We start from the raw sequence: 21,782 nt of genomic DNA on the forward strand, positions 1-21,782 counted from the left end.
CTAATTATGGAAAATGGGTTAACTTGACTGAAATGATTGATGTTCCACAAGTCCATGTGGCATGCCTATGTTATGTGTATGTAACACTCGAGCCCAACAAGTATGTAACGCTCGAGCCCAACATGTCCATGTCTATGTGACATGTCTATGTTATGTGTATGTAACGCTCCAGTCCAACAGGTACGTAAGTGTTCTTAGTAAATTTCTAGAATTTTATTGAAAATGTTTGAGGCCGAATTTTTAGAAGGTATAGAAGGGAAAAATGGTGGAGATAGCTTTGGAGACTTAAAAAAAAGTTAAAAGAAAATATTGGTTAAAGTCAATGGAGGGAAAATGTGTATTAAAAGGCAACCGCCAAGTATTAAGAAGCAAGGAATTTGACAGGTGGCGGCGGTAGAGCGCACCGTCAAATTTCCAAGTGCTGAGCTGGACATTCTGGATTTCTCACTCACAGAGAGAGAGAGGAGAGAGAAAGAAGCTTGAATATAAAACGAAGGGCAATCGCCGTCATTACTAAATTTGTCGCTGTAAATCCATTTCTCTCCTCTGTTTTAGTTGTGTGCAGCTAAGGAAGAAACCCAGAAACGCCAAATCGCGAATCCAAGTAACCCATTATTTTCTCTACCTTTTTCGAGAAGTTCTTTGTTCGGGAGCTATTTTTAGTGAATTTTATCATCATTGCTTCTTGTGGTTAGGTCATAAATGGCGGAATCAGTGGAGAAAGACACTTCGAATGAGGAGGTTCTGTCCTTCGAACTCCCTGCCCCTCCTGGCTGGAAGAAAAAGGTGTTCATCTCACTTCGATTCCTTTTCTGGATCTTCAGTTCTTGTTGAATTGCTTATTTTCTTGCTCAATTTTGCTTTTACCGCTCAATTCTCAACTCGGATTTTGTTGTTCCTGGATTTTAGGGTTTCTTTGGTGAGAATTCACTGCTTGTAGTATCTAGGGTTTTTTCTGGAAGGTTGAATTATCGAATTTCTTGCTTAATCTATCTTTTCGCTTGGATTTCCAGTCTTCTTCGACAGAAATCTCTGGAAATTGTTGGTCTCTAGTTTCTATTTGACTTTGCTTTGACATCGCTTTGACGTCGCTATGCTGCTTCGTGATGAGTTCAATTTGTGTTATGATGATTTTTTTTTTTGCTTGAATTACTTGGAGCTGTGGACTAATTTTTGTTCCCTTCTCCTTTCTGGTGTGAGAGATAGTGAGCGATTATGTTATCTGGGGAGGATTAGGGCTGCTAACATTGATAATGATGTTAATAAATAAAAATTATTGAACAGTGCGTGCTCTGCCTGGATTTGCCTTGCTCCAACAAGTGAGGATATACATGTGTGTGTGCATATTTTCTATTCAATCAGTTGACTATATTGTGCACTCAATACCAGCTGCTGAAATTTATTTGCTTGGATTTTTCACAATTTAAATGTGAGATCTCACATTGGTCTTTATAAGAGTGGGGAAACCACTCCTTAGTAGACGCGTTTTAAAATCGTGAGGCTGATAATATCTGCTAGCGGTGGGTTTGGGCTGTTACAAATGATATCAGAACCAGACACCGGGCGATGTGCTAGCTAGGAGAGTAAGTTTCGAAGGGGGTGGACACCAGGCGGTGTGCCGCCAAGGACGCTGGGGATCTCACATCGATTGGAGAACGGAACGAGTGTCAGTGAGGACGTTGGGCCCCGAAGGGGGGTGGATTGTGAGATCCCACATCGGTTGGGGAGGAGAACGAAATATTCTTTATAAGAGTGTGGAAACCTCTCCCTAGTAGACGCGTTTTAAAACCTTGAGAGGAAGCCTAAAAGGGAAAGCCCAAAGAGGACAATATCTACTTGCTGTGGGCTTGGGCCGTTGTAGGAACGTCTAAGGATAACGTTTAGATATTGGATATCTATAGTTGTTTTTATATATAAGTTGTGGTTGTGCTATGATCAAACTTGATTCTTGGCTTATAGAGCTTGTCTTTTTTTTTTTTTTTTTTGGGTAAGCTGTAGATGTTTGGCTCTATTATGGAAGGAGGGACATAAAAGGGGCTTATGGATTCAAGACGAAATAGAGGGGAAAATGAGATTTTAGGCATATTTTTGTCTTGAGGAACTGAAACTACTTGGGATTTTATCATTAGATATGGTAAATTTATCGGTGAGGTCTGGAATGGTTGACACGTTGGTTGATTTGATAGGCGTCTAATATACTTCCTTTATTGTAGGAAGGTCCTTAATGAGTTTTGTTAGTTGTACGTATGAATCAATCTGTAACTTCTGTTCTATTCTAGTATGTGTTTAAGACCTGATCCTGTTGCTTTCATGTTGCTTTCAAGTAGTTCAAAACATATATTTGTAGAAGGCGTCGGATTGGTTGTAGAGGGGAACAAAACATTCCTTATAATGGTGTGGAAACGTCTCCCTAGCAGATGTGTTTTAAAATCGTGAGGCTGATGACGATACATAAAGGGTCAAAGTGGACAATATCTCCTAGCGGTGGGTTTGGGCTGTTACAGTGATCATATGAAATTTCCTGTCATTTTGAGTAATATCTAAATCAAAATATATTATCGTTATCAAATAAGTTCGATTGTCCAGCAAAACTCGATACTTATGGAAAGAAGAGGAAGACATAAGCAAGGTGACCGGAGTGAAGTTCAACAGTTGGATGTGGGAGCCCGTCATAGTTGGTCAATGGGATAAATTAGGGAGTTGGTATAGAACTAAATAGATTTGGGAAGGATGGAGGAAAGCCAAGTCGAGTGTATTGCCACCGGGAGAGTTCTGGTCGGAGGCAGGGTCAACAATCCTTGGACCAGCTCCCTCTTTTATACTCTTACCTTACATTTTCTTCTAGAAACAATAAAAGTCTTTACCATGGTGGGACCAGACTAGTTCCGTGAGATCCCATATCGGTTGGAAAGGGGAACGAAGTATTCTTTATAAGGGTGTGTAAACAGACTCGTTTCAAACCTTGAGCGAAAACTCAAAAGGGAAAGCCCAAAGAGGACAACATCTGCTAGTGGTAGGCTTGGACTGTTACAAATGGTATCAGAGCCAGACACCGTGTGCTAGTGAGGAGGCTTAAACCCGAAGGGGGGTGGACACTAGGCAGTGTGCCAACGATGACGCTGGGCCCCGAAGGGGGGTGGATTGGGGGTCCTACATCGATCGGAGAGGGGAACAAGTGCCAGCGAGGACGCTAGGCTCCGAAAGGGGGTGGATTGTGAGATCTTATATCAGTTGGAAAGGGAACGAATCATTCTTTATAAAGGCGTGAAAACATACACATTTTAAAAACCTTGAGGGGAAGCTCAAAGAGTATAATATCTGCTAGCGGTGGTGGGCTGTTACAAGTTCAACCTTGAAAATCAAGTTTAAACATGACCTCTTGACTTATGCAATGGAGAAACGGGTGAACTGTGTGCCAAAATCCACAGAGATAGATATGAGATGATTAGAAAGAAGTTTGTTTTATCAATGGGGAGAAGTTTAGAGTTCATCGTGTACGGATGGGAACCTTTTTTAAGGAAAAGGAAAGCTCCTATCGATGGCGAGATAAACATACATTGAAGAGCCGACGGGGCAGTTGGATATGTCCTTGGAGGAATGGGTTTTGATAAAAATTGAGCTTTCGTTGAGAATGAATGAAAGAATACAATGTCATACAAAAACAAAGCCCAAATAAAAGGAGTCAAGCTATAAAAGGGCTTTAGTCAAGAAAATAAGACTAAAGAAAATAAGACTAATGAAAATATCAAAAGGTCTTAACCATCAATGCCCAATGATTCATGGAACCTAACAAGAACCATACATTAATCGAAGTCTTCTCGAACCCTCTCCCTCTTCAAAAGCTTCATAAAATCACACACTCAAAAAAACCCTTTTTCTTACCGAGGGGCTAATGATAAGTAGCAACTCCAAAATCATGGAGTTACAACCCTTACGCTGGGATGAACGGAAATCAAATGTCTCAAAGAAATAGCTCCAAACTGAAAGGAAAAATCATAGCTCCACAAAAGGTGGTGCAGATTCTCGGCCACACTCCTACGCACAATATATCCTCGGAGGAATTATGAAACAAAGTATGTACAAGACGTCGAATGAGATTGATAAGAAAAGCTGGAATTCAAGAATTGGAGTTGAATGATTCTTCTCCAAACAAGGTGGAACCTCGAAGGTGAAGTGTTACACATGGAAGGTAATGCAATTGCTTGATATTGATGGCAACAAGGCCTTCACTGAATCCAAAATTGGGTTAATCACCAAAGGTTTTCGAGGAAACATCACGAACCAGACTATTGAGTAGACATAAGAACATGAGTCTTGGTTCAAAATGGATAAAATTATTTTTGAAGTTTTTAAAAGAAATTATTTAAATTTTCTTCAAATACACAAAAGAAACTATAATTCTAATAACAGAAAGAAAAAGAAAAAAACTCAAGATTTTGAATTTTTTAATTGAATTTTTTAAATCATGATTCTCTTCCTTTGCTTCTATATATGGTCATCTTCTTTTCTAAACCAATTTAGATAAAGAATATATATTTATGAAGTTATATTTTCTAAATAAATTAGTGCCAAACATATTATCTCAACATAGTATGAATAATGGATATAAGTTGATTTGAACGTCATTTCTATTGATTTGTGCCCCAATCTGCCACTCTTTTTGGATCATGATGTTTGGCTTGACCAATGACCAATCATCTCTTAAATATCTCATGGATATATTCGGATTTTTCCTTCCCAAAATTATTCTAGTGTTTATTGAGGTCATACTTGTCAACGGCTCAGGGTTACTAGCCCAACTTTGTTCTCTGTTTTGGACGTTTTGATCGATAATCTGGTGGCTAATGTCAAGAAGTGCACCTTTTCACTGCCTCAGATTGAATTTGTAGATGATATGGTGTCCGAGTAAGGTGGATGTTCATGGCTGTAAAATCCAAAATAAGTTGAACTGGTCATCTCCCTGCAACCAGGCTTACATGTTTCCACTGAAAATCTGTGGCCGTTTATGGTTTGACTGCCTTCTCCCAACAGTTAAAAGTGATAATGAGTCGAATCCTAAGGCTAGGGAAAGCTTTCGATGTCTCAAACACACTAAGATCAATGTGCTTCTGGTTGCCTTACCAGACTTCTCAAAGCCATTCCTTGCAGAAAGGAATGGTATAGGTCAAAGATTTCTATACGCACGCAAGAGCAATGCCTTATTGTCGGTTTCTTCTTTTGAACAAGAAACAAAACTTTTCGTTGATGTAATGAAAAGAGACTATTGCTCGAAGGATACAAACTCCATAAAGGAGTGAAATGCACCAAGAAGAAGCCTACAAAACTGCAGAATTAATGCGATCAAACCAAGGAAGAGGAGACTTGTGTTCAGGTCTCCATCCAAGCTTCTCTTGATGATATGGTTACAATCCCATATATTAAAGGCAACCGATGATAATTGTATTTTACATTAAAAAATGGCCTTCATACGTATTGGGCCAATGATTAAAAAATTGTACAGATCAACGCAGCTTGAAGTTCTTCTACAAACAACCGTGTGAAGGCGAATTTCCGAAGAGGATCGGGAAGCCTGAGCTGAGAAGTGAGGTACATGACAGGAATTGGTAGTTTGTTCTAGGGAAGGCAGAGGAAGGAAAGATAGTTTTCCTACTAGAGAATGGATAGCATCTGAAATGGCTGGCCACTTTGTACTCTTGCCTTATTTTCTTTTGGAAATGATAAAAGTCTCTTGCCAGGGTATTCATTTCATTAGATCTTTTTCAGATGAAGGTGGATGAATGGTTAGTGATGAAAAAAAGAACAGACAGACTTTAGCTCTGAGTAGGCAGCCTGATAGCAGATGGTCTACCAGAAGGGCCGAGCATCGTTTCTGGACAACCGATCAGACCTTTAGCCAAGAGGAGGTGTCTTGTAAGGTTATGAAATTTAGAATATTCTCAAATTCGTGAGATTTTTCTTCTGGCTTCTTGATCTTGGGAAGGTTAATTCTTTTTAATCTTATACAGAAACTCAATAGCCCTCGATACCGATCGTGACAACATAAGGAACTCCTACCAATGCAGTCTGTTTTGGCAAATTTATGTGTCTGGTTAGTCTTTAATATGCTCGGTGTTAGCTGGTGTTTTCGTTTTCGTCTAAGCAGCTGTACGGGTTTCATAGTAAAGAGAAGATGAAGATTTCATGGTGGAATTTTGTATGAGAGGGTGGTAGGGACTTTCTTGGGTATGAAAGAGAATGTACTTTTAGATTTATATTTTTTCAAGTACTGTAATTCATGACAAGAAGAGAGATCTTTGATCATCTTCATTGGGTTGGCTTCATTGGGTTGGAGTGGCTGCTTGTTTTCTGGATCTATTTGGATGTATTTTTTCACCAATCGAGATGAACATTTATACTTTATTGATTGTTCTTTACTCACTACCTAACAGCTCTAAACAAAAGAATTAAGATCTGGGTTGCTGGTTTATTGGTTGCATCTGATTGAATGATATGAATATTTGGCAGTTTTTTCCCAAGCAAGGTAAATCCCCTAGGAAACATGAGGTCATCTTCATAACTCCTACAGGGGAGGAGATCAACCACAAAAGGAAGTTGGATCAGTACCTGAAGGCACACCCCGGTAGCCCGGCAGCTGCTGAATTTGATTGGAGCACGGGCGAGACGCCAAGGAGGTCAGCAAGGATAAGCGAAAAGAGTAAAGTGACTCCACCGGTCGAACGTGAGCATCCCAAGAGAAGAAGATCTTCTGTGTCGAAGAAAGATATTAAAGAAACAGAAGCTGAACCAGAAGTTTTGGAGGAGAAGAAAGAAATTGACGACCAAGACGGTGAAAAACATGAGAGAATGGTTGATGCTGCGGTAAAAGATGAAAAGGTAACAAAAGATGAAGCTGTGGATGCTGAAAAACAAGAACATAAGATAGCTAGTGAATCAGAACAAGAAAAATTGGACAAAGATCTCAATGAGAAGGAACCTGAAAGCTCCAAATTAAACCTCAATGAGAATCTGGAGGTTGCAAAGCAAGAGGAAGCCATTGAGGAACCACAAGTTCAGAAGAAGCCTGATGGTAATCTGGGTGAAGCTACCGAACCCGGTTCCCTTATATCTGACGAAAACAAAAACGTGCCAGAGGAGAATCAAAAACCTACTCAACAGGATATCGAACTCGACAAAGGAGCTGCAACTCCAGAAAAGAGTGAGAAACATACCGAGGCCGACAAGATTGTTGACGTCGCCGAGAATGGCAACGGCAGGAATGAAGGTGGTGAGGTAAAGACTTGAAAACGATATTACGTTTCTGGCTGTAGCCTCTTCATTGGTGTTTTGAACAGATTCAGATTGCTGGGTTGGTCTGTGATTCTGATGTGGTTAATTGTAGTAATCTAATTATTGACATAAACATCCATAGATTAGGTTTATTATGTTCCATCGCTTGTTGTTCACTTGTACTGAATAAAATTGTAGTTCATAATGATCTCTGTAACATTCAAGTTTAATATGCTTGTACCATGCTGTTGTAATGTAAACCTTTGTAAGGTAGAGATTTATGCATACCCATTTAGTTAGGATCGTTGTTTGATCCTTTTGAAGCTCCTTAACCACTTGGCTATCGTTCCTACTGATCGATAGTTCGTCTTTTTGTATGTATTCGTGCTTGTCGTATTGTATTCTTGCTTTTTTTCAATACAAGTTTGGTTGCTCCTTCAGAAGATAATATGTAACGACTTGGAATTTTCTACAATTTAAGGTCGCTACTATATACCTGTCATAACATGAATGCGGAAATACTCCATTTAAATTTTCATATAATACCTTGAATTTTCCACTTAATTTAAGGTCGCTACTGTATACCTGTCATAACCTGAATGCGGAAATACTCCATTTAAATTTTCATAAAATATAACCTTGAGCTTAAAACACAACCATGGACTTGCATGTTTTGAAAACACAATTAAAACGACACAAAAAAATACTAAATAAAATAAATAAATGTTTAAATTAAAATATCCTATTCTAGCCTAAGTCTAAGAAAATAAATACGAATACTCTATGCATGTGTCATGCTCTCGAGTTGCAATGTCGTCGTCAGCTGTATAGGAATGTCTTGCCTTAACTTGAAAAATGTAGTAGCATATGACTTGAGTATTTAAAGAAATACTCCGTAAGTGACCCCACTATTGGGGGTTATACAACAAGAACATGCAAAATGCTATGACGGGATTTATCATATCCGTCTATTTTTCCTACAGCATTATTCTAATGGGCAGCTTGGATGTGTACCATATACTCTACACACAGCCCATACGTGCGGGTATGGGCTCACCAAACAGTTCGCACACCGCTGGGCCCTCTTTTTTTGTCGGACGAGCCTTCTCTGGTAGTTCTACTACTGCCGACCCCCATTAGAATTAGTAACTATCACAGCAACATTATGTAAAACATAATGATACTTCGTCTGCCTCGTGGATGTATGCATCCGTACCCTCGTGATGGAATAGGGGTATCCCCCAATGTATGAGCACACATAATGCATGAGGTCCCAACATTTTTTCGTTTTCATTATCATTTAATACAACACTGCTAGCGTTCTGTACATATCATATTATTTTTCATCATTTCACATATCGTTCATCATTCATATCATATCGTTTCTCATTCTTCAGTTCTCATATCATACATAATTCTATCGAAATTATATTTCATGTCATTCATATCAGGTTGTATACACACAATTTAGGAGACATAACATAACGTCTCATGCTTTTAACATAACATTTCATCATATACATATCATACCATAACATATTGCATCACAATATATCATATGATAACATAATCATATATGTTTACGTAACAGACCAAGTATATGTTTACGTAACAGACTAAGTATATGTTTACGTAACGGACCAAAGCATGCAATATTTACTAGCAGTAGGGTTAAACTATTACAACCAAGAGGACTTGAACTGTTCGAGTTTTACACGTGAGCTTGATTATTAACTCGTTAGTGACCTCCCAGAAATATAGTGATCCCCACCCCCTCACGTCAATCTCACATGCTACACAACACAACACGACAGGTGAAGTTGAAGCGAGAGTATAATAAACTCGGTCCATCATAATTAAGAACAAAAAGGGTTGCCTTTAGGTCAAAAACCAAGGCTTGTTGGTGCTAAGCTTGTGCAAAAGAAGGGAGTGATAGACTCAGCAATCACTGGGAAAAAGTGTAAGCAAAGAAAGAAAGAGATTCCCTTTCAATAAATATACCATTGTTATTGGGAGCGCAAAAGGGTTCGTTTTTTGTTTGGTGCTTTTGCTTTATGATGCTAATACATCAAACTCATTCAAACCCTTTACAGTCAGATCAAGCAATTTATGACACTTTCTATGGCCTTTAGAACCATATTATATGATCGCTACGTTACAAATCTTTAGGTTTTGTTCACATACAAGAGTGGAAAGAAAGAACGATCGGGAATGATTCAACCCGACACCGTTATGATATTTAATGGACGTAGTTGCGATGGCCTAGACAATGACTAAAGTGGAAATAAGTCGTGTTTTACATAATAATATTGCTTTTGAGACCCTAGACGGTTTTTCTAATCACATAAGGAGGGTGATAAGATGACGACAATTTTTTTTATGCTCGTTTTTTTTTAGAGTTTAACGTTACCATGTGAAAGGATAGCATTTGAACATCTGATGTCAGAACTCAAGCTCACTGCTAATAAATATTGCCATATTTGGGCTTTCTCTTTCGAGCTTCCCCTCAAAGTTTTTAAAACGTGTTTTCACACTCAATGTTTTATTTCTCTCTCTAACCGATGTCGGATCTCACATTCGATATCTTGGCCTGAGAGTATATGTCTTAATTAGTTAAACTATTATAATATCTTGGTCTTGAGTACATTAATGAACTAAGACTACATTCGAATGAGAGTGATCTTGAGGATAAGATGACAAAATAAGCTTAAAGGAAAGGAATATTATTACCTATACCAATAATGTGCACTTTTCGTTTTCGACGGCTCATTGGGTGACCACTAAGAACATTTCTTAGAAAACATGTGAGTGAGGATAAAGCAGGTTGAAAGAGCTCGTGTTGGTCTATGGGGATAGCGCTCGCTCTTAAAAGGGAAGAGCAATTCTTTGTTAAGTGACGTCTTGAGAACTTTCGTAGGAAATATGAGAATGAGGATAAAGCATGTTAAAAATACTTGTATTGGTATGTAGGGATAGTTTTCACTCTTAGAAACGAGTAATATGACCATATTATAGAGGAATGTCGGGATCATCAAATGCTGCAAGACCCACAAGAAAATATCATATAAAGTGCTACAAAAACAAGTTTATTTTTTCTACCGCGCATTCTTTGAACATGAGAAGTAAAGTCCTTATTCCAATAGAACAAATATGAAAGTAGAAATTTGAACGTTAAAACGATACTAACCGTCATTTGCTAATAGACTACAACTCGTTTATTTTAGTAGGTTCGTAACTTTTAAATAAGGAATTATTCATATCATTTATTTAATTTAATTATTTTAATGAATTTGTAACTTTCAGTTATTCACTTTATTAGGTTATGAATTTAATATAACAGGCATAAGGGACAAATCATAACCTACTACAAGAAGAATAGTTATGCATTAGCCTTTATTTTTTAAAAATAAACACAACAAAAGAAGAAAGAGGAGTGAAATTTATACGAAATTGTCGATAAAATTTTTAAACTTTAAAAAACGTCTAATAAGTCATAAACTTTTAATTTCACGTCTCGCATATCCCTAAATTTTAAAAGTTTTTAATAGGTCGATGAACTCTAATTTTATGTGTAACAGTTCATTAACCTATTTAGCTTCTTAGATTCATACATACTACGACTGTGGCAACCTCTCACTAACAGATACGCTTTAAAACTATGAAACTGACAGCAATACTTAACGAGTTAAAACAGACATTATCTTCTAGTGGTGGGCACGAGCAGTTACAAATGGTATAGGATCAAAGCGGACAATATCTTCTATCTGTGCGCGTGGACAAAAATGATATCAGAACCAGACACGGGACAATGAATTTGAGTTCAATATTTTGAGTGGGTCGTATTTAAAAAGTTAGAAAAGGTTAAAAATTTATTATCCACACAACCAAAAATTCAAAAACTTTATAAGATCATGAAGTAATTTAACCTAACAACCATCAATCCTAATGAATAAAATGTACAAGTTTGTCACAACCTCCAAAAGGTGTAATTTTTACTCCCTTCTCAACCAATCTTTGGTGTTCTTTTGCCGCACACAAACGTGAGGTGAGCCAATCTTCATTCATACTTCAAACTTACGCGTTAAGACTTTAGAGAATGAAATTTCTACTAAAATTTGTGTATCAAATAACTCCCAATCAAAACCCCTTGTCACTACTGACCCAGAAAACGACCTCCTAAAACCCTTTTCTCATCTCTGTCTCTCATCAAAAATCTTCTCTGCCCACTGAGTTTCCATAAGATTCTGAACCATTAGAGAAAAGGGTCTTCGTCCATTTGCGCTAATATTGTTGTTCGGCCCTCGTCTTCTTCTTCCTCGTCCTGTTTCAGTGTAGAGATGAGAAATCTGCCCTTTTCGCTTGGGATTTAAGCCAGCTGATCGAGTTCCTGTTTCCATATCTCTTGGTGGTTTGATTATTCGCGATTGTTTCTTCTGTTCATGGGTAGGAAGCGCTTTTGGTTCTGTGCTCAATCGGTTCCTGGTTTCTGGGTCGTCTTCTCTGCCATTGGTACTGTAATGTTCTCTCTCTGATTTTCGTTTTAATGTTTAGTTAATCGATGATTCTGGGATTTTGAGTTGTGGGTTCTGTTTAGCTCTTGAATGATTTTGTTTTTCAGTTCTTCTGTTCTAGATCGATTGGTAGTATTGTATCTTTAAAGATTGCTTCTAGTTGACTTATATGTTTCTAACTTGCAATGTTCTTCACACTGAGACTGCGTCAATTTGTTGTTTGATGGGCTATTTTGACTGATTTATAAGTGTGTTTTCAATTGAAAAGGGTTATTCTAGAGCTAGATTTGAATGCTTATGTGAGTTCTGTTACGTGGGTTAGGAATCACGACTCTTCATAATGGTACGATATTGTCCACTTTGAGTATAAGCTCTTGTGGCTTTTTTGAGTATAAGCTCTTGTGGCTTTGTTTTGGGTTTCCCCAAAAGGCCTCGTACCATTAGAGATGTATTCCTTACTTGTAAACTCTTCATCATTCCCTAAATTGGCCAACGTGGGACTTCCTCCCAACAATCCTCTCCCTTGAACAAAGTACACTATGGAGCCTTCGAATAGCCTCCCCTTAATCGAGGCTCGACTCCTTCTCTGGAGTCCTTGAACAAAATACACCCTTTGTTCGACACTTGAGTCACTTTTGACTACATCTTTGAGGCTCACAACTTCTTTGTTCGACATTTGAGAATTCTATTGACATGGCTAAGTTAAGGGCATGGCTCTGATACCATGTTAGGAATCACGACTCTCTACAATGGTATGATATTGTCCACTTTGAGCATAAGCTCTCATGACTTTACTTTCGGCTTCCTCAACAGGCCTCATACCAATGGAGATGTATTCCTTACCTATAAACCCATGATCATTCCCTAAATTAGTCAATGTGGGACTCCCTCCCAACAATCCTCAATAATCCTTCCCCTCGAACAAAGTACCCTATAGAGGGCCTATGGAGCCCTCGAACAACCTCCCCTTAATCGAGGCTTGACTCATTCTCTAGAGTCCTCGAACAAAGTACACCATTTGTTCGACACTTGAGACACTTTTGACTATACCTTCGAGGCTTACAACTTATTTGTTTGACATTTGAGGATTCTATTGATATGGCTAAGTTAGGGCATGGCTCTGATACCATGTTAGGAATCATGACTCTCCACAATGGTATGATATTGTCCACTTTGAGCATAAGCTCTCATGACTTTGCTTTGGGCTTCCCCAAAAGGCCTCTGGAGATGTATTCCTTACTTATAAACCCATGATCATTTCCTAAATTAGCCAACGTGGGACTCCCTCCCAACAATCCTCCCCCTCGAACAAATTACCCTATAGAGGGCCTATGGAGCCCTCGAACAGCCTCTCCTTAATCGAGGCTTGATTCCTTCTCTAGAGTCCTCAAACCACGTACACCATTTGTTCGATACTTGAGTCACTTTTGACTATACCTTCAAGGCTTACAAGTTCTTTGTTTGACATTTGAGGATTCTGTTGACATGGCTAAGTTAACAGCATGGCTCTGATACCATGTTAGGAACAAGGACTCTCCACAATGGTATGATATTGTCCACTTTGAGCATAAGCTCTCATGGCTTTGCTTTGGACTTCCCCAAAAGGCCTCATACCAATGGAGATGTATTCCTTACCTATAAACCCATGATCATTAGCCAACGTGACTCAACCATCCTCACGTGTTCTCTCATTCTTGTAGTTTTTGTTGAGTCTTGAGAGTAAATTGATGTGTGCTTACAAGTTAGAGGTTTGAGATAGTTGTAATAGAATGTCTTGTTCTATTTCTGCAGCCTCCTTGACAATGGCAGTACAAGCATTTACTGGAACATATGGAATAAATTACGGAAGGATTGCTGATAACATTCCTTCCCCTGATGAAGTTGTTTCGCTTCTCAAAGCAGCAAAAATAAAGAATGTTAGGATTTATGATGCTGATCACAAGGTCCTGAACGCGTTTAGTGGGACGGGGCTTGAATTGGTGATCGGTCTCCCGAACGGGTTTTTGAAAGAAATGAGTTCGAGTGAGGAACGAGCGATGAACTGGGTGAAGGAAAATGTGCAGGCATTCCTTCCTCAGACTCACATTTGTGGGATTGCCATTGGAAATGAAGTTCTAGGAGGAGGTGACCTTGAGTTGTGGGGAGCACTCTTGGGTGCTACAAAGAACATCTATAAGGCAGTGAAGAAGCTTAACTTAGATGGTGTTGTTCAGATAACGACCGCGCATTCTCAGGCGGTTTTTTCGAACTCGTTTCCACCTTCTTCGTGTATCTTTAGAGAAAATGTTGTTCAGTACATGAAGCCTTTGTTGGAGTTTTTTTCAGAGATCGGTTCACCTTTCTGTTTAAACGCATACCCTTTCCTAGCTTATATGAGTGATCCAGAGAATATTGATATCAACTATGCACTTTTCGAATCAACCGAGGGGATTTTTGATCCTAAAACCAATCTACGATACGACAACATGCTCGATGCTCAGATCGACGCTGCATATGCAGCATTGGCTGATGCTGGATATCATAAAATGGAAGTCATAGTTACCGAGACCGGTTGGGCTTCCCGTGGGGACGAAAACGAAGCTGCAGCAACAGCAAATAATGCTAAGATCTTTAATTACAACCTCAGAAAGAGGCTTGCTAAGAAGAAAGGAACTCCCTTCAGGCCAAAGAATGTATTGAAGGCCTATATTTTTGCAACTTTTAATGAGAATTTGAAACCAGGGCCAACTTCTGAGAGAAATTTTGGACTTTTCAAAGCTGATGGGACCATATCATATGACATTGGATTTCATGGGCTTCAATCTTCATCTTCAAGTTCATCTTATTTATCTCTCAAGGTATGTAATTCACGTGCTATTGTCTTCTAATCCCGTTAAGAATCATGACCTCCACAATGGTATGATATTGTCCACTTTGAGCATAAGCTCTCGTGGCTTTGCTTTTGGCTTCCTGGTATTCCTTATAAACCCATGATCATTCCCTAAATTAGCCAAGGTGGGATTGCCTCCCAACAATCCTCCCCTCGAACAAAGTACACCATAGAGCCTCCCCTGAGGCCTATGGAGCCCTCAAACAGCCTCCTCTTAATCGAGGCTCGACTCCTTCTCTAGAGTTCTCGAACAAAGTTACACCCTTTGTTCGACACTTGAGTCACTTTTGACTACATCTTGAGGGTCCCAACTTCTTTGTTCAAAATTTGAGGATTCTATTAACACGGCTAAGTTAAGGGTATGACTCTGATACCATTTTAAGAATCACAACCTCCACAATGGTATGATATTGTCCACTTTGAACATAAGCTCTCGTGGCTTTGCTTTTGGATTCCCCGAAAGGCCTCATATCAATGGAGATATATTGCTTACTTATAAACTCATGATCATTCCCTACATTAGCCAATGTGGGACTCCTTCCCAACAATCCTCCTTTCGAACAAAGTACACTATAGAGCCTCCCCTGAGGCATATGGAGCCCTCAAACAGCCTCCCCTTAATTGAGGCTCGACTCCTTCGCTAGAGTCCTCGAACAAAGTACACCCTTTGTTCGACACTTAAGTCACTTTTGACTACACCTTCGAGGGTCTCAACTTCTTTGTTCGACATCTGAGGATTCTATTGACATGGCTAAGTTAAGAGCTTGACTCTGATACCATATTAAGAATCACGACCTCCACAATGGTATGATATTGTCCACTTTGAGCATAAACTCTCGTGGCTTTGCTTTTAGCTTCCCCAAAATGCCTCGTACCAATGGAGTTACTTATAAACCCATGATTAATGTGGGACTCCCTCCCAACAATCCTCAACAAATCCTACTTCTTTCTTGGTTTGTACTAAATAACCGTTCTTAACGATATCAAACACATTCTCCTTGCTTATGTGAACAGAATCACCGAGCTCGAGGACTTGCAGGAAGCCTCATTTTCTCATTAACAGTCTCGGTCGTGACGCGGCTTCTATTGTTGAGATGAAAATAGAGTTTCTTAAGTTAGGAAGGTGAAGGTAAAGGTGCAGCAGCTGGTGGAAAACATTGAATCTTGTGCTGGTACATGTCATGATACAGTTGCTGTTTATTCTTTTGCTATAAAATGTATCCCAATTTTCCTCCAGGTTGAGTTTGAGATGAAGCTATTGAATCATAAATGGAAGTGCCAAAATATGCTTATGAGTTCCTGATGTCCCAGTTTGAGTATATCTCTGCTATAATCTTGGTTGAAACTGTCTTGGGTTGCTTTGTGTTTAGTGAGATTAACCAATTTGTAGCCTTGAGTAAGCAAGTTTATATATCGGACACGGGCTCGACCTCTCTAAATCTTTACTTACGTAAGCTTAACTCAAAAGTCGTTCATCGTTTTTAAGTCTTCGAAACGTAGATATACTTAAACTAACACTATAACAGTCCAAGACCACCACTAGTAGATATTGTCTGCTTTGACTCGTTATATATCGCTATCAGTTTCATGGTTTTGAAATGCGTCTGTTAGAGATAGGTTTTCATACCCTAGGAAAGTTTCGTTCCCCTCTCCAATCGATGTGGGATCTTACAATCCATCTCCTCTAGGTCGAATGTCCTCATTAGCACACTGCCCAATGTTTGACTTTGATACCATCTGTAACCGCCCAAGCCCACGACACTACTAGCAGATATTGTCCACTTTAGCCTGTTACATATTACCATCAGACGTTGCAATTTTAAAACACGTATATAGGGAGGTTTCCATACTCTTATAAGGAATGATTTGTTCCCTTCTCCAATCGAGGTGGGATCTCACAATCCACCCCCCTTGGGGTCGAACGTCCTCATTGACACATTGCCTAATGTCTGATTAAGCCCACTGTTAACAGATATTGTCTACTTTAGCCTGTTACATATCACAATCGAACATCATGATTTTAAAATGCGTCTGTAGGGAGAGGTTTCCACACCTTTGTAAGGAATACCTTGTTCCCCTCCAATCGACGTAGAATATCACAACAGCCTTTGATTAGACAACTAGACGTAAACCAATGGACAAAAACCAATTAGCCATGAGCTTGCATCCAAATTTTGGCTAAATCCATCCAACACTATCATCTACTTCCAATGACTTCAAAGTTTCTTAGCGTTTCAACCAATGTTAGATGACTAAAAAATTTGGGCCATTAATCACTCCTTTGCTATTGGTGAAAGAGGTAAGGAAAGTCGAGTCAGAGAGGTGAACGAGTAGGTAGCTCGAGACTTCGAGCCAATGTTCGAGTACCAGACACTACTATGTTAATGAAAAATCTGCTAGAATGTTAGATGAAAAGTCGTTGTAACAGTGACTAAGAAGCTTGTTTGAATTAAGTTTAAAAGAACAATATTTAAATATTTTTTTTTAAAAAAATAAATATAACTGTAACAACCCATGTCCATAAATTAGATAAGGATTCGAAGTTCATATTCGATACCTGATACCCTGCAGCATAGTCACGTTATTTACTATTCGCTTTTAAGAATGAAAATTATCTTTACAGACCAACACGAGTCCTTCAAGTATGTTTTGTCTTCATTTACAGACCTCCTAAAAAAATTCTCGAGAGACCATCTAATATAGAATTGTTTCAAAGTAAAACACGCTCATATTTGGAGTTTTTATCATTGCTTATCAAACGAGGGATCAGGTAAGGTTTTAAGGTCTCTCGCTCCTAGGAGGTGCAAGGTGCATTCTCTTTAAACACTAGTTTTCGTCACTACTAAATTATCATCCCGTTCAACCATATTAACTTAATTATCGAAGATTTTTTTCTTTTCTCGTAGAATATTATTGGAATAAGATATAAATTCAATAACCTATGAATTAAACTAAAATGTTAAAAAAAAAATCCAATATTTTGAATTTCACAATTTTTTAATAAAAAAACACCTCCATTTGGAATTTCCAAAAGCCATTTTTGACTTTGAATTAGGGTTGGGGAAAATAGGTATTAAACCTATTAATATCTCATTTATTTATTTGGAAAATTATGGCTCTTCCAACTATATTTTAATGTGAAAGGAAAAAATAAATTAATTTTTTAAAGAATAAAAGTCAATCATTAATAAAATAAAATAAAATAAATTTGATTTGGTCATAAATTTTGGGAAATTTTGTTGATGAATTCTTAATTCAACAGCCAATTTTATTATTTATTTTTTAATTTAAACTTATTTATTAATTATTTCTTTTCTTTATATTTTAATTTTAAAGGCCACTTTCAAAGATTAGCAAAATTTTAAATATCATATTTTAAAAAAACTATTTTTGAGTTTACATTTTTTATTTTTGAAAATTAAATTGGTATATTTTCCATTTTTTAAAAACCAAAATTATTGTTTTATTTTATTTTATTATTATTATTTTGTAACTAGACAAACAAATTTTCTAAGAACAAAAAGTCAACAAAATTTTTAATTTGGATTTTTTTTCATGTAAATAGGAGATTGACTTTAGGGTTTAAGTAATTATAAAAAAAAAAAATTTTAGGTGATCAAGTCAATTAATTACTTTAAACCTAAGAAACCCCTTTAAATTACTTAATTAATTAAAATATTTTTTTTAATTATTTAAAATATATCGTTCCACAAACAAATATGAATCTTAAGAGATCACCTAATATAGAACTATCTCGAGTCAAATATGCTTAATTTTTTAGTTTTTATGATTCTTAATCGTAATTGTGGTCTCAATTTACTATTAAATTGTTCGTTCATTCGAATCTAATTTCGGTTTGTTCACGTATCCCTCATTTACTCGGATATCATAATCGAGCTACAGCGACCATTAAAATAACAGTAAAATTAAATATATTATAAAAAAAATGTAAAAGTTACTCGAGTGATGTAAAGTAGAAAAATGAAAGTAACCCTTTTCTAAATATAAAATGTGAAAGGAAATTAAAGGCTAATATTTTATTATTAAATTTCTCAATTTAAAAATAAATAATGATGGGTTTTAATTATATTTTAATATTATTTTAATATTGTGCTCGAAAGTTGACCAAGTCCAGCTGTTCAAAAGTCGTGTCTTTCCACTCCTAGTTGGCCACCTCCCCCTGTCTCACTAATTTCATCAATAAATCCAAAATTATTTACTTTAAATATCTATATTCTAAAAATTTATTTTATAAATTTTAAATTCTCACCTACTTTTTTTTTTAAATATAATATTACACGAAAATTATGAAAAATAAGTAACGCCCAATAATTCGGGTTTGATTGGTCTAATCAAGAAAGGCAAGGAATCTTCAGGTATTAGTTGGGTCGAGTTACATCAAATTTGACTTCCCAGTTATTTACTATAGCTCTCCACCACCTCTGGACCCTGTGGCCGAAGTGAGCTATCTTGTGGCACATAGGTGTGTCACAGCGTCGGTGAGCGCGCCGAGACGAGTGTCTCGGGCGACTTCCTTTGAAATGGGTTTTTCAAGGACAGTACCGGGCGGCACGGATGTGCCGATATTACGCCCCAGCCCGCGTGTTGGAGGTTGCTACATACACCCGCTATCTGGAACGGTATCCGTAAATGACATGGCATGGGCTCGGGAGAGCTAATGCCTCGATAGAACCCAAATGGATGGATATTTGGAAGTCCCGATGAGATGAGCTACACGCAGGCTCGTTCTCGATGGCATGATCGAGTGAGTTACAATGGCTGACGACACCCCAAGATTCGGGATGACATCAAGACATACGGGCCATGTCGATGGAGATTGAAATGACAAGATCTTGGTTCATTTATGTATCACTCATTTACTCAGGTGTCACTCATTTACTCAATAGAACCCGGATGGATGGATGTTCGAGAAGTCCCAATGAGATGAGCAACACGCGGGCCCGTTCTCGATGGCATGACCGAGTGAGTTACGATGGTCGACGACACCCCAAGACTCGGGATGGCATTAAGACATATGGGTCATGTCAATGGAGATCGAGATGACAAGATCTTGGTTCATTTATGTATCACTCATTTACTCAATACAACCTTGATGGATGGATGTTCGAGTAGTCCCAATAAGATGAGCAACACGCAGGCTCGTTCTCGATGGCATGACCGAGTGAGTTACGAAGATTGGACAACACCCCAAGACTCGAGATGGCGTCAGGACATATGGGTCATGTCGATGGAGATCGAGATGACAAGATCTCGATTCATTTATGTATCACTCATTCACTTTACCATTTTAAAAATTTTAACAAAATATTAAAAAATGACCCCAAAGTTTTTAAATTTTTTTTATTTGTTTAAGTCCACTTGCTATGATTCCACACACCCTATTAAAAAACCCACCTCCCAAAAAAAAAATAGATAAAATAAAATGCCACGTCAGCCCTAAGACTCCAAACTCTCCTCACGCGGCAACTTATAATATTTAATGAACTCAATCAACTGTCCATCTTACATGACACGTGTCCTCCATCAGACGGCTCTTATCTTCTATAAATACCACCTTCCTTTTCGGAACCAGGAAATTAACAGCGGCGATCTGAGAACACAAACCCACCAATTACAATGGCGGCGAAATCGATACTCGCGGCGGTGTTTCTTCTGCTGGCCGTGGTTGCTCCGCCGCGGATGGCGTCGGCCGCCACTCACATCGTCGGCGATTCGCTCGGCTGGAACATCCCTTCTGATCCCACTTCTTACTCCGATTGGGCCGCCACCAAAACCTTTCTCGCCGGCGACATTCTCCGTGAGTCTTTAAAATTAAAAATTAAAAATAAAAAACAAATAATTTTTTTCATCAATATTTATTTAATTGGATTTTTTTTTAATTTTTAAATTGCAGTTTTTAATTTCACCACCGGACAACACGACGTGACGGAAGTGACTAAGGCCTCATTCGATTCCTGCGCCACCGCCAACCCGATCTCCTCCACGAAATCCGGTCCGGCGAGGATCACACTCACCGACGCCGGTAGCCGTCACTTCATTTGTTCATTCGCTGGCCACTGCGGTACCGGCCAGAAGCTCTCCGTCACCGTCCGATCACAATCTTCTCCACCGCCGACCACCGCGCCTCCACCTTCTAACAAACCCAAAAAACCGTCGCCGCCGCCGAAAGCTTCACCGCCGACCGCCACTCCACCACCCTCGGAGAATGGCCCTTCAGCTCAGACGCCACCAGCCGCCCCGCCGCCACGCAACTCCGCCACCTCCCTCGGCGGTTTCGCCGTCTTCTTCTCCGCCGGATTGACGCTTGCTGTAGCTTTGATTTACTAGAGATTGCCATTGTTTTTGTAAAAAAAAAAAAAAAAAAAAAAAAAATTAGTTCGATTCGTTTTGTGTGTATTTTATTTAATTTTAATTTTAATTTTGATGCTTTTTTTTTTTAATTCTTCCCAATTGGGAATTTAATAAAGTTGTTCTTGAATCTCAAAACTTTCTTAATTGATTTTTTAATCATGGATCTAAATAAAAATGAGTTTATTAATCTTTGTTGACTTACAAAATGTCTTAAATTATATTTTATTAATAATCTGTCATTTTTATTTAATTTCAAATTAATTTTAATTATATTTGTTACCGTTATAAAAAGAAGATGCTATTATAATTTAGGTGACCTACCCATTTGAAAAATTAGACCTATAATAAATTGGATAAAGATCTATAATGTGCTAATGAACTCGAGCAAGTTAGGTGCTCGGTGTCACAATCGCACTATCAGTCGTGAAAAATTTGGACTTCACGGACAACGTGGGCGTATACTCGAACCTCAATCACGTTTACGAGAAATGTTTTAGAAAGCAGCGTTATATGGCTATAAGTAAGTAAAGAAACACAACAGCTTAAATGACATATAACTTAGGGTTGGAAAAATTGACGACTTAAATAACATCTAACTCGATCAAGTTTTTGAGTTAGATGCGACGTTGTGCCACAATGATTAAACATGCCCACACGACCATTGTGTGTGGCCGAACAAGCTTATGTTCGATTGGCGAAGAAAAACCTTGCTGATCGTCCAATGACTATGGAGCTTGAGTTCCCCTTAAGGCTGGTTGTGAGCG

At 38.3% G+C, this 21,782-nt stretch overlaps 3 protein-coding genes across 7 annotated transcripts; all 3 read left to right on the forward strand.

The window, feature by feature from the left end:
- The first annotated feature begins 449 nt into the window (after nucleotides 1–449).
- LOC111444100 (methyl-CpG-binding domain-containing protein 11-like) lies at nucleotides 450–7,570 on the forward strand. Of its 5 annotated transcripts, none has more exons than XM_023082062.1 (4): nucleotides 696–786; nucleotides 5,764–5,915; nucleotides 6,006–6,088; nucleotides 6,505–7,570. In XM_023082062.1, exons 3-4 carry the CDS (start codon nucleotides 6,080–6,082, stop codon nucleotides 7,279–7,281), a joined length of 786 nt encoding a protein of 261 aa, XP_022937830.1. In that variant the 5' UTR covers nucleotides 696–786; nucleotides 5,764–5,915; nucleotides 6,006–6,079; the 3' UTR covers nucleotides 7,282–7,570. The 5 variants fall into 5 exon arrangements, with proteins under 5 accessions (XP_022937827.1, XP_022937830.1, XP_022937831.1 ...); XM_023082063.1 differs by having other exon boundaries at nucleotides 5,764–5,910; XM_023082059.1 differs by lacking the exons at nucleotides 5,764–5,915; nucleotides 6,006–6,088 and adding an exon at nucleotides 450–604.
- Nucleotides 7,571–11,263: 3,693 nt separating this feature from the next.
- LOC111444294 (glucan endo-1,3-beta-glucosidase 11-like) lies at nucleotides 11,264–15,949 on the forward strand. The gene is made up of 3 exons (XM_023082337.1): nucleotides 11,264–11,775; nucleotides 13,569–14,614; nucleotides 15,661–15,949. The coding sequence occupies exons 1-3, from the start codon at nucleotides 11,706–11,708 to the stop codon at nucleotides 15,742–15,744; spliced, it is 1,200 nt and encodes a 399-aa protein (XP_022938105.1). The 5' UTR covers nucleotides 11,264–11,705; the 3' UTR covers nucleotides 15,745–15,949.
- Nucleotides 15,950–20,251: 4,302 nt separating this feature from the next.
- Nucleotides 20,252–21,039, forward strand: LOC111444182 (cucumber peeling cupredoxin-like). The gene is made up of 2 exons (XM_023082176.1): nucleotides 20,252–20,464; nucleotides 20,561–21,039. The coding sequence occupies exons 1-2, from the start codon at nucleotides 20,284–20,286 to the stop codon at nucleotides 20,992–20,994; spliced, it is 615 nt and encodes a 204-aa protein (XP_022937944.1). The 5' UTR covers nucleotides 20,252–20,283; the 3' UTR covers nucleotides 20,995–21,039.
- The last annotated feature ends 743 nt before the right edge of the window (nucleotides 21,040–21,782 follow it).

This window comes from Cucurbita moschata, unplaced genomic scaffold (assembly GCF_002738365.1).
Source record: "Cucurbita moschata cultivar Rifu unplaced genomic scaffold, Cmos_1.0 Cmo_Scf00006, whole genome shotgun sequence".
Taxonomy (NCBI): domain Eukaryota; kingdom Viridiplantae; phylum Streptophyta; class Magnoliopsida; order Cucurbitales; family Cucurbitaceae; genus Cucurbita; species Cucurbita moschata.